Here is an 18,700-nt window from a genome sequence, read left to right on the forward strand (position 1 = left end):
CAAAAGAGAACTTCTAAAACAAAGCATTTTGACTTACACATTCTTGATATGATATAGTCTAAAGATAAGAAGAAGTGCAAATACTTCAGCTTTATGCATTGTCTTTTGTTAGAAAGAATACTGGTTGTGATATTTTGAAATTTGTGTTTGTGTAGTAGGAAAATCTTAGGAACCAAGATTTTCAGTATAAAATCAATTACATAAAAACTAAAATCTTGGAGTTTCCATCACGGTGTAGCAGAAAAGACTCCAACTAGGAACCATGAGGCTGTGAGTTCAAACTCTGGCCTCACTCAGGGTTAAGGATCTGGCGTTGCCGTGAGCTGTGGTGTAGGCCAGCAGCTATAGCTCCAATTGGACCCCTAGCTTAGGAACGAACCTCCACATGCCACGGATGCAGTCCTAAAAAGCAAAAAATAAATAAATAAAATCTTACATCTGAACACCAGTACAAACTCACGACCTTTCTTGCCTCTTTTTAAAAACTTATATTTCTTAGTTGTGGCCACCGAAAACACCTAGAAATGATATATACACAGTAAAATAAGTATCTCTGGTGCCCAGAATGTGGCCTGTACATATCATTCCTCAGTAAAACTTAAAAACAAAAAAACCCCAAAAACTTGAATTCTTGGAAAAATGCCTGATTTTAGGTTTAAGCACAAGAAATAAACCCAGGACAGAGTTCCTGCCGTGGTGCCAAAGGATCAGCAGCATCTCTGCAGTGACAGGACACAGATATGATCCTCAGCCTGGCATAGTGGGTTAAAGAATCCGGTGCTGGGGCTCTCAGATCTGATCCCTGGTCTGTGAGCACCATATGCCACAGATGGGCCAAAAAAGAAAAAAATTTTTTTTAATTTTAAAAAAGAAGAAACAAACTCAGGACACCTTGTTGGGAATCAAAGTAAGGAGATACCAAAACCAAAGATATTACCAAAAAGGAAAATTACAGGCCAACATTTTTGACAAAAATAGATGCAAAAATTCTCAACAAAATATTAGTAAAGCAACAATACATTAAAATGATCGTACACCATGAACAAGTTGGATTCATCCCACGGTCACAAGGATGGTTCAACACATGCAGATCAAAGTGATACACCACACAAATAAAAGAAAAGACAACAGCCACATGATCATCTCAATAAATGCAAAAAAACCATTGGATAAAATTCAACATCCATTCATGATAAAAATTCTTACCAAAGTTCAGTATAGAGGGAACAAATCTCAAAATAATCAAAGATATTTGTGACAAACCCACAGCCAACATAACACTCAATGGTGAAAAGCTGTAAGTCTTCCCACTAAAATCTGGAACAAGACAAGGATGCCACTTCTATTCAACACAGCACTGGAAGTTCTAACCAGAGCAATCAGACAAGAAAAAAAAAAGGTATCCAAATTGGAAGAAGTAAAATTGTCTCATTATATGCAGATGACATGATACTCTACATCGAAAACCCTAAAGATTCACACACACAAAAACTACTAGAATCGATAAATGAATTTCAGCAAGGTAGCATGATACACGATTAACATACAGAAACTGGAGTTCCAGTCATGGCTCATCGGAAACGAATATGACTAGCATCCATGAGGATGAAGGTTTGATCCCTGGCCTTGCTCAGTGGGTTAAGGATCTGGCATTGCCATAAACTGTGGTGTAGGTCGCAGACACAGCTTGGATCTGGAGTTGCTGTGGCTGTGGTTCGTAAGCCAGCAGCTACAGCTCTGATTTGACCCCTAAACCTCCATATGCTGCAGGTGTCTAAAAAGACCAAAAAAAAAAAAAAAAAAAAAAAAAAAAGGAAATTGGTGGCACTTCTTTTCACTAACAATGAAATATAAGAAAGGGAAAGTGGCTCATCGAACCCACATTTCATGAGGATGCAGGTTTGATATCCATGAGGATGCAGGTTCAATCCCTGGCCTTGTTCAGTGGGTTAAGGATCTGGCCTCATAGATGTGGCTGAACCTGGCATTGCTGTGCCTGTGACATAGGCTGGCAGCTGCAGCTCCAATTCAACCCCTAGCCTGTAAATTTCCATATGCGGTGGTGCAGCCCTAAAAAGACTGAAAAAAAAACCCAAAAAAAAACACCTCTTGCAGGAATTCCCTTGTGGAGTAGCAGGTTAAGGATCTGGCATCAATACAGTGGCCTGGGTTGCTGCTGGGATACAGGTTTGAACCCTGGTTCAGGAATTTCCACATGCTGCAGGTGCAGCCAAAAAACAAAAAACAAACAAAAAAAGAAACAAAGAAAGACATCTCTTTCAAAATCCCGTTAAAAAAATAAAATATTTAGGAATAAACCTGACCAAGGAGGTGAAAGACATATGTGCTAAGAACTATAAAATATTGATAAAGGAAATTAAAGATGATTCAAAGAAATGAAAAGATATCCCATGCTCTTGGATTGGAAGAATTAACATTGCTAAAATGGCCACACTACCCAAAGCAATCTACAGATTTAAGGTGATTTCTATCAAGTTATCCATGATATTTTTCATAGAAGTACAACAAATAATCTTAAAATTTATATAGAATCACAACATATCCAGAACAGCCAAAGCAATCCTGAGGAAAAAGAACAAAGCTGGAGGCATAACCTTCCCAGATTTCAGAGAATATTACAAAGATACAGAGATCAGGACAGTGTGTGGAGTTTCTGTCATGGCTGAGCGGTAATGAACCAGACTAGTATCCGTGAGGACACAGATTTGATCCCTGGCCTCACTCAGTTCGTTAAAGGATCCGTCCGGCATTGCCAGGAGCTGCAGTGTAGGTTGCAGACACAGCTCGAATCTAGTTGCTGTGGCTGTGGTGCAGTCTGGAAGCTATAGCTCCAATTTGACTCCTAGCCCAGGAACTTCCATATGCCCTAAAAGGTTTAAAAAAAAAAAAAAAAAAAAAAAGGGAGAGAGAGAGGAGTTCCCATTGTGGCTCAGAGAGTTAAGAATCCTACTGGTATCCATAAGGACTCAGGTTAGATCCCTGGCCCCACTCAGTGGGTTAAGCATCCAGCATTGTGGTGAGCTATGGTGCAGGTCACAGATGGGGCTTGGATCCTGAGTTGTTGTGGCTGTGGTGCAGGCCTGCAGCTACAGCTCTGATTCGATCCCTAGCTGGGAACTTCCATATGCCACAGGTGCGGCCTAAAAAAAAAAAAAAAAGACAGACAGAAAAGAGAGCTCAGAAATAAACTTACACACCTATGGCCAATTAATCTTTGACAAAGAAGGCAAGAACATACAACTGAGAAAAGACTGTCTCTTCAGTGAGTGGTTTTAGGAAAGCTGGAGAGCTGCATGTAAATCAATGAAGTTAGAACACAACCTCATACCACACACAAAAATCAACTCAAAATGGCTTAAAGACTTAAATATTAGATAAGACACCATAAAATTCTTAGAAGAGAATATATTGAAAAAGATACATGCACCGCTATGTCATTGCAGCACTATTCACAACAGCCAAGACATGGAAACAATCTAAATGTCCATCCACAGATGAATGGATTAAGAAGATGTGGTGCATGAATTCCCGTCGTGGCACAGCGGAAACGAATCCAACTGGGAACCATGAGGTTGTGGGTTTGATCCCTGGCCTCCCTCAGTGGGTTAAGGATCTGGCATTGCTGTGAGATGTGGTGTAGGTCAGAGGCTATAGTTCCAATTCAACCCCTAGCCTGGGAACCTCCATATGCTGCAGGTGTAGCCATAAAAAGCAAGTAAACAAATAAAAGACTCAGAGAGGAGAGACTTGTGGTGGGCAAGGGGGGGCGGAGGAGGCAGCAGGGGGAGGAAGGATTGGGACTTTGGGATTAACAGATGCAAACAATTATGTATAGAATGGATAAACAGCAAGGTCTTACTATAATAGCACAGGAAACTATATTTAATATCCTATAATAAACCATAATGGAAAAGAAAACAAAAAGAATGACTGAATACATAAATATACTTTATAGAAACCAGTAAGTTCATTATAACACTAACACTAAAAATAATGAAGGAGGTGGAGTTCCCATTGTGGCTGAGTGTGTTATGAACCCAACTAGTATCCATGAGGATACAGGTTTGATCCCTGGCTTCACTCAGTGGGTTATGGATTCAGCGCTACCGTGAGCTATGGTGTCATGGCTCAGATCCGGCATTGCTGTGGCTGTGGTGTAGGCTCCTAGCGTGGGAACTTCCATGTACCGCAGGTGCGGCCCTAAAAAATGCAAAATAAATAAATAAATAAAATAATAGAAGAGGTCACCTCATAGGGATTCGGATGGCTACTATGAAAAAAATAGAAAACAACAAATGTTGGTGAAGATGTGGAGAAAGTGGAAACCTTGTGCATCGCTGGTAGGAATGAAAAATAGTACAGCCACTGTGGAAACAATGTGGGGTTTCCCCCACAATTAATAACAGAATTATTGTGTGATCCAGCAATTCCACTTCTGGATATATATCCAAAATAATTGATATTGTACAACAATGGGAATAGAGCCACTATTTACAATAACTATAAATGGAGTACAACCTTTAAAAATTGTAGGCCAGAATGGCCATCATCAAAAAGTCTACAAACAACAAACGCTGAGAGGGTGTGGAGAAAAGGGTACCCTATTACACTGTTGGTGGGAATGTAAACTGGTGCAACCCCTGTGGAAAACAGTACGGAGATTCCTCAGAAAACTAAAAATAGAATTACCATTTGATCCAGCAATCCCACTCCTGGGCATCTATCCAGAGAAATACATGACTCAAAAAGACGCATGTACTCCAACGTTCATTGCAGCACTATATACAATAGCCAAGACATGGAAACAACTTAAATGTCCATCGACAGAGGAGTGGATAAAGAAGATGTGGTACATATACACAATGGAATATTACCCAGCCTTTAAAAGGAACAAATACCTGCATTTGCAGCAACATGAATGGACCTAGAAATTGTCATGCTAAGTGAAGTTGGTCAGACAGTGAGACACCAACATCATATGCTATTACTTACGTGTGGAATCTAAAAAAGGGACACAATGAACTTCTTTGCAGAACAGATACTGACTCACAGACTTTGAAAAACTTATGGTTTCCAAATGAGACAGGTTGAGGGGTGGGGAGATGCACTGAGGGTTTGGAATGGAAACACTATAAAATTTGGTTGTGATGACTGTTGTGCAACTATAAATGTGATAAAATTCATTAAGAAAAAATAATAAACTATACATTCAAATAAAAAAATTAAAAATTAAAAATTTTCCAAAAAAAAAGTAGGGTTTTGAAAACATATTTGTACACCATGTTCCTAGCAGCATCATTCATAATACAACTGGAAGAAACTCAAATGTCCATTACTGAATGAATGGATAAACAAAATATGGTATATACAGCAACAGAATACCATTCAGCCTTAAAAAGAACACAAATTTTGTCAAATGCTAAATATAAAATATGTATGTACCTTGAGTATTACACTAAATGAAGAGTCAGTCAAAAAAAAAAAAGACACTGGGAACTATGTCTAGTCACTTATGATGGAGCATGATAATGTGCGAAAATAGAACGTGTACATGTATGTGTAACTGGGTCACCATGCTGTACAGTAGAAAAAAAAATGTGTTGGGGAAATAACTATTAAAAAATAATAACAACAACAACAAAAATAAATTTAAAAAAGTAAAAATTAAATGAAATTAAAAAAAGACAAATACTGCAGAAATTGCCACAACACTGTAAATCAACTCTACCTTTTTAAAAATGTTTAAAAAAAAAAGGAGTTCCCGTCGTGGCACAGTGGTTAACGAATCCGACTAGGAACCATGAAGTTGGGGGTTTGATCCTTGGCCTTGCTCAGTGGGTTAAGGATCCAGCGTTGTAGTGAGCTGTGGTGGAGGTCGCAGAAGCTGCTCGGATCATGCGTTGCTGTGGCTCCGGTGTAGGCCGGTGGCTACAGCTCCAATTGGACCCCTAGCCTGGGAATTTCCATATGCCGTGGGAGTGGCCCTAGAAATGACAAAAAGACGAGGAGAAAAAAAAAAAAAAGAACTGATGTTTAGGGCAGGGTGAAGAATATTTATTAATAAGGCAAATACAGTATGATTCCATTTAAAAAGTGAGATACCTAGAATAGTCAAATTCATAGAAACAGAAAGCAGAATGGTGGTTGGGGGGGGATTAGGGAGTTGTTATTTAATGGGATGAGCATTTCAGTTTCGCAAGATGAAATGAGCCCTGGAAATTGACTGCACAACAATGTGAATGTACTTAATGCTAATAAACTGTACATTTAAAAAACGGCTAAGATGGTAAACTTTGTGTTATACGTATTTCACCACAATTTAAAAAATAATAGAGGGACTCTCAAAATACTATTTAAGATTGTTGGGATATCAACTCACTACTGGGAAAATTGTCAACTAAAGGAAACAAATGTAATCCATTTTTCAACATAAACTATCTTTCAGGATAAACTAATAACCCTCAATGAAGAGGGAAAGATATTTTATACAGAATTCCAGCTAATAAATGAGAAAGATACAAAGTTTAAAGCACCTTCCTGCAATTCCTTTTTTTTTTCCTCTTGTTTTTTAGTGCCACACTCGCAACATACGGAGGTTCCTAGGCTAGGGGTCGAATCAGAGCTGTAGCCACTGGCCTACACCACAGCCACAGCAACATCAGATCCGAGACACATCTGCAACCTACACCACAGCTCACGTCAATGCCAGATCCCTAATCCACTGAGAGAGGCCAAGGATCAAACCTGCAACCTCATGGTTACTAGTCAGATTCGTTTCCACTGAGCCATGACAGGAACTCCCCCTTTCTGCAATTCCTAATAAAATTACCAATTCAAGCAGCAATTTTTGGGGGGGGTCTTTTTTTTTTTTTTTTTTTTTTTGGTCTTTTTAGGTCCAGCCACACCCACAGCACACGGAGGTTCCCAGGCTAGGGGTCTAATCGGGGCTATAGCCGCCAGTCTATGCCACAGCCACAGCCACACCAGATCCAAGCCATGTCTGTAACCCACAGCTCACAGCAACACAAGATCCTTAACCCTCTGAGCGAGGCCAGGGATTGAACCCAAAACCTCATGGTTCCTAGTCAGATTCATTTCCACTGTGCCACGAAGGGAACTCCCTCAAGAAGGAATTATTAATGGGAATTAAAATTATTAGGTAAAAGATAGGAAATTCTAGGAGTTCCCTAGTGGTCTAGTGGTTGGAGTTTTGGTACTGTCACTGCTGTAGCTCCAGGTCACTGCTGTGGCACAAGTTTGATCCCTGGCTTGCCTCAGGTGAGGCCAAAAAAAAAAAAGGAAACTTTATAAGGAAAGGATCAAAACATCACTAACCTAAACTCACTGATCAAGTTTAGCATTATTAAAACTGAGACAATCAGGCACTCCGTGCCTCCCTGAAGTCATGAATTATGAAGAACATGGTATTCCCACTCAAGACTGAACCTGAATATAATCAAGTTTTATTGCTAACTTCAAGCCTACAGATAAAATATGGGATACAGAAGAATAAATTAAGTACATGAAAAATTCTCAAGCAATTAATCAAACCCAGAATTGTCTTGGAAAATTCTCAGGACACATGACCCAGTTTCTTCAACAAATAAGTGACATGAAAAAAGGTGGGGGGCAGTTTTCTGGTGGGTGGAGTAGGGAAGAGATACTGTTCTAGACTGAGAAATTTAAAACATATAACAAACAAATACAACACATGGTCACATTTGGATCCTGATTCAAAACATACGCAACTGTAAAAAGACAATTATGGGAGTTTCTGCTGTGGTGTAGTGGGTTAAGAATCCGATTGCAGAGGCTCAGGTAGCTGCAGAGTTGCAGGTTTGATCCTGGCCCAACCCAGTGGGTTAAAGGATCCGGCATTGCTCCAGGTGTGGTGTAGTTTGGAGCTTTGGCTTGGATTCAATCCCTGGCTCAGCAACTTCCATATGCCGAGGGTACGATCATTAAAAAAAAAAAAAGACAATTATGACATGAAGGGGAAAAGTTGAATATGGACTTGTATTAGGTAATATTAAAGAACAGTTATTAATTTTGTTAGATGTGATGTTGACATTATAGGTAAACAAAAGCTTAAGAACAAGAAAGAGTCTTTCCAAACAGACATCTGCCCAACAAGGTGGCTTGGAATGTAAGGGGAAGGACCTCGCCAGCTACTGCAGAGGGAGGCATATCCAGTTCAGATTCTCAGGAAGATGTCAAAGCCCCAGACGTGCTGTCTAACAGTCCCTCCCCTAGAGTGAGTGGAGCCCAACCCCACCCCACCGGTTCACTGCCTGCCTCTGATATGGCCTGAAGCCTGATACCATCTTAAGAAACCCAAAGCCAACAGCCAACAAGGCTAGATTGCAATCCCAGAACTCAAGCCTTACCATTTCCCTAAGACTCTGAGGCCACACCTAATGGCAGGTTTTGTGAGGGAATAGAGCTGGACTGAGAGAATCCCCATGGCCTTCCTGGATACTCTCTCCCTTTCCCTCTGGTCCAGTTCCCACTAGAGAATGACATGGAGACGACGCAGGATGAGAAGGATGCTGGTCTGGGATCCTACACACAGACAGCAGCCCGCTCAGGCATCAGGCCTCCACTGGCAATGGTTCTGATCACATGCCTCAGAAGAAGTGCTCCTGCCCAGTCCACCAGGCTGGCACAGCAAGACTACCCACCCCCCACCCCCCAAGTAAAGGGCCTGGGGGCCACACTGCACTTGACTTATCAAAAAGAAAATGCAAACTGCAACAGAGAAGGTGAAGATGAGAGGCAACAGCAACTTATGGCACCTTGCTGGCCCCTGCGCAGGGCTGCCTACCAAATTCTACCTCCTGTCTCTTCCCCAACACTCCCTAGGCTAGCCTCACTCCCACCAACCCCCTGCTCCTCACAGCACTGTGCCCTTTCCCATACCTTTATTCCCTATACCTCGAACACCCCTTGCCCCTCTATGTCTTTCAAACTCATCCTTGCAGGTTCAACTTACACATCACATCCACAAGGCACCTTCCCCACGCCCAGAACCACAATGAATGAATCCCCTGAGGAGCTCTGTGCAAATGTGTTTGTAAGTCTGTTTTAACCCCAGTCTTAGCCTGCCTCACACTGTAGCAGTTAGGGTGGGGAGCCCTGATGAGCCACTAGGAGCTCCTGGAGGAACAGTCTGACTTCCTCCTGCAGGCATCCCCGCCTCCGTGCACACCGTGGGCACTCGGAACACATGTGCAGAGGGCATCAAGACACCAACAGGTGCCCAGGCCACTGTGAACTCAAGTAAAAAGAGCTACTTTACTTTGTTTCTAGGCCTCTGTGGTTCTAGCTCAGGAAGGCCTGGTAAGGGGGTGGCTTGGCTAAGTCGTGAAGAGAGCCACCTGGAGAAGGAAGAAAAGCGCCATCTGGAGGCCTGCTCCTTCACAAGACTATGCTAATGCAACCACTGACACACAGGGGGCCAAAGACTGTTTTCAGCATGGAATGCCTTCAAACACATACATACACAGATCTCATCAAGTATAACCAGGGATCAGAACAAGAGATAATAGCAGTCGCTTTCTTAGTGGTGAGAACAGAGATGAAAGGAAGAAACCCCAAGCCTTTGCCTCAGGGTCCAAGTGTCAGTCTACTCTCTTTCCTTCCACAGCAACCCTGCCACTGGCCCTAATACCACAGGGATACTGCAAAACCATCTGTGTCTATGTGGGGCACCACAGCTTGGTAAAGACAATGTCCTCAGAAGTTCCGACTGAGATGCAAGCACCTACCTCTGCCCCCAAGTTCTCTGGGCATGCGCAAGGACTATGCTGACGGCTGTCAGGGACCAGGGGCCATTCAGCAGGGACCTAGCACAGGTTCAACACTGGGCCCTGGCAGCCCACTGGAGTGGGAGTTGAGTGCCCATAAACACACCTCTTAAATCTTCAGGGTCTCCCCTCAGTTGTGGGCAAGATGCTTTTCCCAATAAACACCAAGCATTACATATCCATCAAGCCAGATTCCTCTTCTAAGGCTCTTAAGATGCCATCACTGCCCCATCAATGAGCTGTTCTCTCCATGCCCAAACACGGGACCTGTGTGAACCAGGGGCTTATCACAGAGAGACGGTCTGCTTACCAGCCCCTCGGTTTCCTCCGTCATCCTCTGGAAATGTGCAGCCATAGCCATGTAGTCGCGCATCTGCTTGTGACATTCGAGACACTTGATACTGTGCCGGATGAGCCTCACAGGATCTGGGTAGAGCGGCAAAGCTGGAAGGGGAAGGCTGGCATTGCTCGAAGTGAGGCCGTGTTTGGGGGAGGAAGGAGGAGCTGGGGTTGCTGGTGCCGTAGAGTTCGAAGGGGCTGACACGAACATTTGGTCCGCAGAGATGGGCTTCACGAGCAGCTGAGAGCACTGCATGACGAGCCCCTTGCTCTTGTGGTCACGGGCGTGCCGGAGCAGGCTGCACTTGTTGAAGAAGAGCAGCGTCTGGGAGCACAGTGTGCACAGCACCTCGATGTGGACGCTCCGCCGGCCGTAGTGCTGGCTCAGGCTCTTCTCTAAGGCAAAAGCGTCCCCACACTCCAGGCAGCAGTACCCACTGGCCGGCACGTGGATCCTGCTGTCCGCGGGAGGGCTGAGATTTGGTGCATAGAGGGGCACAGGGTTGGAGCTATGGAGGACCTTGTTGAAGACCTCTACAACCAGTGGGGCAGCCTTTTTCACCTGGTGGACTAGGGGCACCGACATCTGGGTGAGCTGCGGCTGGCTCCGCCTCTGCACTGAGGACTTGGCTGTCACTGATGCGGCGACACTGTGGGGGACCAGATTCAGGTTGGCCAGGTGCACGGCTTTGGGCAGGAGGTTGGCAGGGGCCTGGGCAGATGTCTGCAGTGCTGTGCTCTGCTGCTGCTTCTTGCCCATCTGTGCCCCTGCAGCAGCCCCCTTTGAGCCTCGGGACCCAGAGCTGCAGCAGGAAGATGAAGATTCACTGGGTTTCATCACACTCTCATCCCCCTTTGTGTCACCCTGGGGGCTCCCTGAACTTGTGCCCACCTCAGCAAAGTGCTCTTCTCCAGGCATGGCAGTGGCCTCATCCTCTGCCACCTCACTCGGGGCTTCAGCAACAGTGCTTCCTAGGGGTGACCCAACAGGGGACTTACTGGGATCATCAGGGTCTGGCAGGATCCTTGTGACAGTCCGTTTGATTTCCCCTGATGATGTCTTAATGGTTTTGATTCTGACTTTGGGAATCGCTGGTGGAGAGCTGGCAGCCACAGAAGGGGAGCCTTTGCTGCTGCTGTCACTGCAGATGCTCCGAGGGCTATCCGATGGCTTGATGCTTTTTCTAGTGGCCTCCAGAGGGCTCCGGGGACTCTTTGGTGACTTGGGCATTTGGGGGCTGCCTTTGGAGCCCTCTTTTGTGGGCCCTGAGGGATCCTTTGTGTGGCTAGACTGATCTTCCTTGGTGACACTAGCAACTCGTTTGGCTTGCAGGGCCACCAACGCTGCAACACAAGAGGACAGCTTGGAATGAGCTGGCTTCAGACGCTGCCTAGGGGGCACTGATGAGCAGGTGCCGAGCTCTGGGCCAAGTCCCTTAGGTTCTCCAATGCTGTTGCCAGGGTGGCTATTGAACTCCAAAGCTTCCCCAAAGAATCGACTGGCATCCAGCTCCTTGTGAGGGTCCACTGTCTTCTGCCCACCTCGCTCCTGCTCCTGCTGACTCCCCAAGGGCAGGGGTTCAGGCTTGGGTTCCTTCTTACAAAAGTGATCAAACATATGCAGCTCTGGGACTGGAAACTTAGTCAGAGCCTCCAAGACTGGGCCCCCCACAGGTCCACACCCAGGAGGGGGTGGGAAATAACTGTCAGAGTGCTTGGGCTTTATTCCAAACCCATTATCTTTGATGGCATCCTCGGGTTCTGGGCTAGAGATTGGACTGAACTGGTTAAAAGTGGGTAACGGCTCTGACTTGGAAGGTTCCAGCTTGCCAGGGAAACTCCTGGTACTATCTCCATTCATGAAAGTGGAATCAAACTTCCCACAGTTGTGGCCTAGGTTGTGGGGATCTGGAGGAAGGTCTGAGCCCCGGAAACCATTGTGCAGGAGGCTTGGAGCAATATGGTCTTTCTCCGCTTCAAACGACTCCTGGCGGCTGGTGTTCTTGACAATAACACTTACCGCCGGCACATCTGAGGCTGATCCTGAGTGAGACAAGGACACATTCTCATCCATACACATGCCTGTAGGTTTGAGAGGACTCTCATTCTCCTCACTGGGGGTCTGGATGGCCTCCTTGGCATCAAGACTGGTGGGGTCTGGGATGTCAAAGGCAGCCAGAAGGTCATCAAAATCTGGAGTTTTCATGTCCCCCATGGCTGGATGCTGGCAAGGGCTATAACAAAAACAGAACAGAATCAGTGATCACCAGGATCCCAGCAGGCTCTGTCCAGCATCATCTTCATCACATACCCATCACACTAATACATGCAGCCAGCACATCCACACACAAATCCCCATACTATGGGAAGTCACACATCTGAGTTTTACCCCAACAGGTTCCCAAAATGCTGGGGATGTTGGGGGAAGAGGGAAAAGAAAAGTTAATATGTAGTGACAAGCTGGCCTGGCAGGCTCTAAACATCAATACCTGGAAATTCCTGGTTGGTTACATAGCCAAAAAGAGAGTACACTCATGCACACTCTCAATTTCTCCCGGAATACTATCGTTCTGTGACCATAAGCACTAGCAAGAAACCAATCACTCAGCCCATTACAAAAATTAAAAAATTAAAAAAGACACAGCTCAACACTTCCTTTCTTTAGAGAACTTCTAATTCATATGTGAGACTTGGCTATAACTTCTGCAAATTTACTTTTAGTGATTAATCATTAACTTTGTATAACTTGGGTTTTTGCTACAGGAATTCTATCAAATCCGAAATGATTTACTATTGCCGGGATTTAAGCTGTCTCATAAATAAACCCTAGCAAATTATACCACCCCCTAGGTATTTTTTTTCCTAGTCAGTGTCTACTTGATTCCTTGATTTTCACCCTAACTCCATTACTGGTTGATGAATGGACCACTAAGCCTGAGGGACAGGGTGACTCTCAGAGAAGCACATAGTTATCAAATTAGCCATAGAAAAGTTTTGGAGAAGCCCTAAATTTTACTTTAAATTAATACACAAAGAAATGAAAATCTACCTGTTTTCTTCATGAGCTGGAGCAGAGCTACAAAACTACCGCAACAGGGGAAACCCAAGGCCCGAGGAAAGAGGCCTTCCATTAGGAAATTACTAATACACTGAGATGAGATGTGAAGCTGGCTGGCTCCAGCCTGCTGGAATGAGGAAGAAAAACTCTACCATCTCCCATATACAGCCCATAAATCCAGCATCTGCTTCAGCATCCCAGAGCCTTACTTGCTTATGTTATTTCCGGCACCACAGTTGTACTAATAACCTTTGTGAATGCAGAATGACACAATTCTTTTAGAGAGCAGTCTGGTAGCTACACAGAACCAGGTAAGGGGCAAATCCTTGGGTCCAGAAACCCCACTGCCAGAAATTGATCCTAAGAATAAATAGCCCCAAAAGCTATATGCAAAAGCGTACAGTATTATTAAAACAACACACACAAAAAATCTAAATGTCCAAGGACAAGGAATGGTTAAATAACTGATAGACTATAATGTAGTAATTAAAAATCCCAATTATGTGAGATCTCTTGTGGCACAGTGGGTTAAGGATCCAGTGTTGTCACTGCAGTGGGTTAAGGCTTGGGTTGCTGCTGTGGCTCAGGTTCCATCTCTGGCCTAGGAACTTCTGTATGCTGTGGGTGAAGCTAAAAAAAATTTTTTTTTTTAAATCCCAATTATGAAATCTACATAGTAACATGGAAAACTACTTACAGCATTAAGTTTGAAAAAAATATACAGGAGTTCCCATTACAGCTCAGTGGGTTAACCTGACACTGTCTCTGTGAGGATGCGGGTTCAATCTCTGGCCTCGTTCAGTGGATTAGTTGCCATAAACCAGGGTGAAGGTCACAGATGTGGCTTGCATCCAGTGTTGCTGTGGCATAGGCTGGAAGCTGCAGCTCCAATTCGACCCCTGGACTGAGAATTTCCATATGCTGCAGGTGTAGCCATAAAGGAAAAACAAACAAAAACGTTGTCATTATAATAACTATAATGTTATTATAGTTTTACTATAATAACGTAAAACTAATTATGTATTTAAGCCAAGATTAAAAGTGAAAAGTCATTATGCAAGGTGGTGGGATTACTGTGGATTATTGTTTCACAACTTTTTTGTGTGCTAGTAGATTGCTTTTATAAATTTTAAAAAGGAAAATAAAGAAAAAAGCCACAGGGGAGCAGCTGGCATGGCAGAGGTATATCTATTACCACCCCGTGGGATCAATAGGCTTGCAAGGTTTGGTTTTTAGTCCCTTCACCCCCAAGCCCCAACAAAACACATCTGCCTTCTTAAGCGTTCTCACAGCAAATGAAATAGACCCCTCCACTGGGAAGATATCTAATTATGGGAGATAATAATAAAGTAAAATACCAATTATCTTAACTAAATAGAGGTTGGCAGAACATCTCACTGAAATGAGATGTAATGTTTCCAGACAACAAACGATTGTCTTATGGAAAAGGAAATGCTGGAGTTAATAAGCGAGGGGGAATATACTGGACATCAGTGGAGGCAATAAGCATCCCAATACACGGGAACTACCATGCTGATCCCAACTATAAGGAAACATTTGTGTGATATTTGCCTTATAAGCTTATCTTCACCTCCCACCCACCCCCCCTTTTCTGTCTAGGAAAAAAAGATTGAGGGGGAAGGGTAAAATAGATTGGTCTTTTAAAAGAGCTGAGAAAGCATGTGAGGGATGGAGGGGTTGTACTTGGTGCTGTGTGCAACCATTAGCAAGGAGACTACTGCTGTCTAACTTGAAGTCATAGGGACCTGAAGCAGAGAGATACTGCATCAGAAGAAAGTAATGTCCTCCACGCAAAGAGAAATCTCTGGGATTGGCTGAGAATGGTCAGCAGTCAGAGCAAAAGCTATCTTTTGCTAGGAAAATCAGAGCTAATAAATGGTGTAGCAGCTCAAGATAACATCAGCAGCAGGACAAACACTTATAACCTTTGAATTTTAAATACCAAAGCTGACACTTTTAAAAGCCAAAGATCAAATCCTGTTTTCTATTTAGCCCTAGTAAGGAAAACCAAAAACAGCAGCAATCAATAACTGTGAATGAAGGATCCAAAGTGTACCTAAGTGTTTGCATTTCTTTAAACTTTGTTCTAAAGTAAGTATCAAGTTGTTTATAAGTAGAAAATATATATTAATAAAAATGTACCCTGTTATAAGGGCAAAGGAGGGAGTTCCTGCTGTGGCTCAGCAGTAACAAACCCAACTAGAACCCATAACGATGCGCATTCAATCCCTGGCCCTGCTCAGTGGGTTGGGGATCTGGCATTGCCATGAGCTGTGGTGTAGGGATGGCTCTAAAAAACCAAAAAAAAAAAAAAAAGGCATTGTAGAGAAAAAGACTAACAATAAAAACTTCTATTCATCAAAAACCTGCTAGCACATAGTTAAAAGGCAAACAACAACAAGGAATATTTGCAACATACGATAGTTACTATCATTAATATCTTTATCAATATATAAAAGGCCCTTAAAAAGTAGTTAATAAAAGATAAGCAACATATTAGAAAAATGAGCAAAAGTGATGAGTAGGCAATTAAAAAAAGAACAACTACAAATGGATGATTAATACATAACAAAAGTTGCCAACTCAGAGCTCCTACTGTGGCACGGCAAGTTATGTATCCAACTAGTATCCATGAGGATGTGGGTTTGATCCCTGGCCTCGCTCAGTGGGTCAAGGATCTGGCGTTGCCAGTGTTGGTGAGCTATGGTTTGGTTGCAGACTCGGCTTAGATCTGGTGTTACTATGTCTGTGGTGTAGGCCGGCAGCTGTAGCTCCTATTCAACCCCTAGCCTGGGAACTTTGATGATATGCTATGGGTACAGCCCTAAAAAGACCAAAAAAAAAAAAAAAAAAAAAAAAAAGTTTCAACCTCACAAGAAATTAGAGAAATACAGATTAAAATGATGAGAAACATTTTTGGCATATTAAGTTGACCAAGGTTTTCAAAAAATAATAATCCCCAGTGTTGGCAAAGATGTGGCAAAATAAGCAGTTTGAAAGTGATGCAACCTGTCACAAAGAGCAATTTAGCAATACATAATAAGGCCCAATAATCCCACTTCCAGATATTTATCCTAAGGAAATAGAGAGGCATGTGACAAAAATAATCATTACAGAATTACTTAAAATTATTTTATAACAAAAAATGAGACACAAATTTCCAAAAATAGGAAGTTGGTTCAATAAATTACCGTACATTTACACAATTAAATACTAGGGATCATTACAGATCAACATTTAAGGCTATGAGAAATGCTCCTAATATAAAATGAGGGGAAAAAAGATACTGGGAGTTCCCATTGTGGCTCAGCAGTAACGAGGCTGACTAGTATCCATGAGGATGAAGGTTCAATCCCTGGCTTTGCTCAGTGGATTAAGGATTCTGGCATTGCCATGAGCTGTGGTGTAGGTCGCAGATGCTGCTCAGATCTGGCGTTGCTGTGGCTGTGGTGTAGGCAGGCAGCAGAGCTTGGGAACTGTCATATGCCGAGGGTGAGGCACTATTTAAAAAAAAAAAAAATTTAATGTACATAGATTTTATGAAAAAGACTAGAGGAATACTCTAAAATGTCACAAGCATCTCAACAGATGATGAAATTATTTTCTTTTCCTGCATTTATGAATTATTTATTCAAACTCTTTATTTCAAGTTATGCTTATGTAATTTTTTTGGAGGGGACTACGTCCGCAGCATGTAGAAGTTCCTGGGCCAGGGATCAAACCCATATCACCGCAGCAACACCACCAAATCCTTAACCATGAAGCTCCCATGGTGGCTCAGTGGTAACGAACCCAATTAGTATCCATGAGGACTCCAGTTTGATCCCTGGCTTTGCTCAGTGGGTCAAGAATCGGGCGATACCAGTGTTGGTGAGCTAGGGTGTTGGCTACAGGTTTGGCTCACATCTCGCGTTGCTGTGGCCATGGTGTAGGCCGGCAGCTGCAGCTCCTATTCGACTCCTAGCCTGGGAACTTCCGTATGCCACAACAAAAAGAAAAAAACAAAAGAACACCTTAACCTCTAGGCCACCAGGGAGTTCCAGCTTATGTAATTTTATTAATTTTTTTGCCACGCCTACCACATGTGGAAGTTCCCCGGTCAGGGACTGAACCCGTGCCACAGCTGTAACCAGAGCCACAGTGGTGACAATACCAGATCCTTAACATACTGAGCCACAAGGGAACTCCCTATTAAATTATATTTTTTGTTTGGGGTTTTTTTGCTTTTTAGGGCTGCACCTGTGGCATATGGAAGTTCCCAGGCTAAGGGTTGAATGGGAGCTACAGCTGCAGGCCTACACCACAGCCACAGCAACATAGGATATGCAACCTACACCATAGCTCATGGCAACACCCGATCCCTGACCCACTGAGCGAGGCCAGGGATCGAACCCTCATCCTCATGGATGCTAGTTGGGTTCACTTCCACTGTGCCACAACGGGAACTCCTAAAATTTTTTTTTTTTTCGCTATTTTTGTTTTTTAGGGCCGCACCTATGGCATATGAAAGTTCCCAGGCTAGCGGTCTAATTGGAGCTACAGCTGCTGGCCTACACCGCAGCTCGTGGTAACACCGGATCCTTAACCCACTGAGCAAGGCCAGGGATTGAACTAGTAACCTCATGGTTACTAGTCAGATTTGTTTCCACTGCACCACAATGGGAACTCCAAATTATATTTTTAACATACAAAGGAAGAAGAAATTAGGCAGGGCAAAAAATCTGAGGAACTTCTTAAAAAGAGGACTCTAAAAATCATGACTACAAAATTCTTAAGGCATATCTGACATGACTCAGCAAGAGATTGTCAGTTAGAAAATCAGTGAGGTAACGATTGAAAGTAAGGGTGTAGTCAAAATAAAGTTTCAGCATACACCAGTGTCTGCAAACTTTTGCAAGCAGCCAAAGTTGGAAAGAGCAAACCACGGGTGGCTGCCTACCAGATCCTAATGCCCCATGTCCACAAATACCAGGCTAGGAACCACTGCCCACCCTGCAGAGCACTTATCGGGGCTCGCCCTGAAGCGAAGCGTCAGACCAAGCGAGATCCAGGTATGGTGAGCTCACCCAGTGATCCAGAGGAATGGCCTAGTCAAAGGTAAGACTGGCTAACTGGCTATCTGGGGCCTAGGCTAAGAGCAAATTTCATAAAAAAGTGATGTGGTGGAACCATGCACAACCCTCTTGGGGGTAAGAACAACTACAGGACTGGCAGATTGACACTATATCCTCTCAGGACAAGATCCTATTCAGGGAAGACCTAGAAACTTAAATAGATAGATAGATAAATAAATAAAAATTCCCACTTTTTTACTACAGGATCTACAAGTTGTCCAGGAAATTTTATCAAACTCTTAGGTAAACAAACCCATCAGCTGGGTGAGAGGGAGGGAACATCTTAATTTTGAAAGGATCTCATCAGGTCTAATTAACCTATTAGAATTCTTTAAAGGGAT

The 18,700-nt window shown here is 43.4% G+C and overlaps 1 protein-coding gene across 8 annotated transcripts in view; it reads right to left on the minus strand.

The window, feature by feature from the left end:
• ZNF592 (zinc finger protein 592) overlaps positions 1-18,700 on the minus strand; it is a 59,982-nt gene that overhangs the window by 15,498 nt on the left and 25,784 nt on the right. For 5 of the 8 annotated variants that reach the window (XR_014810386.1, XM_084968461.1, XM_021098903.2 and 2 more), the window contains one exon: positions 10,138-12,400. Coding sequence is in view for 4 of the 8 variants with exons in the window: in XM_084968461.1 (XP_084824587.1) it covers positions 10,138-12,381 (2,244 nt within the window). In the remaining 4 variants the exon portion in view is untranslated. Of the gene's footprint in view, positions 1-9,933; positions 12,401-18,700 lie in introns of all 8 variants that reach the window. The other 3 variants (XR_014810387.1, XR_014810389.1, XR_014810388.1) reach the window with 1 other exon arrangement.

This window comes from Sus scrofa, chromosome 7, assembly GCF_054392235.1.
Source record: "Sus scrofa isolate SSC_HxYL_T2T_F1_AM1 chromosome 7, Sscrofa_HxYL_maternal_Yorkshire_Landrace_v2.0, whole genome shotgun sequence".
NCBI classification, from domain to species: Eukaryota; Metazoa; Chordata; class Mammalia; order Artiodactyla; family Suidae; genus Sus; species Sus scrofa.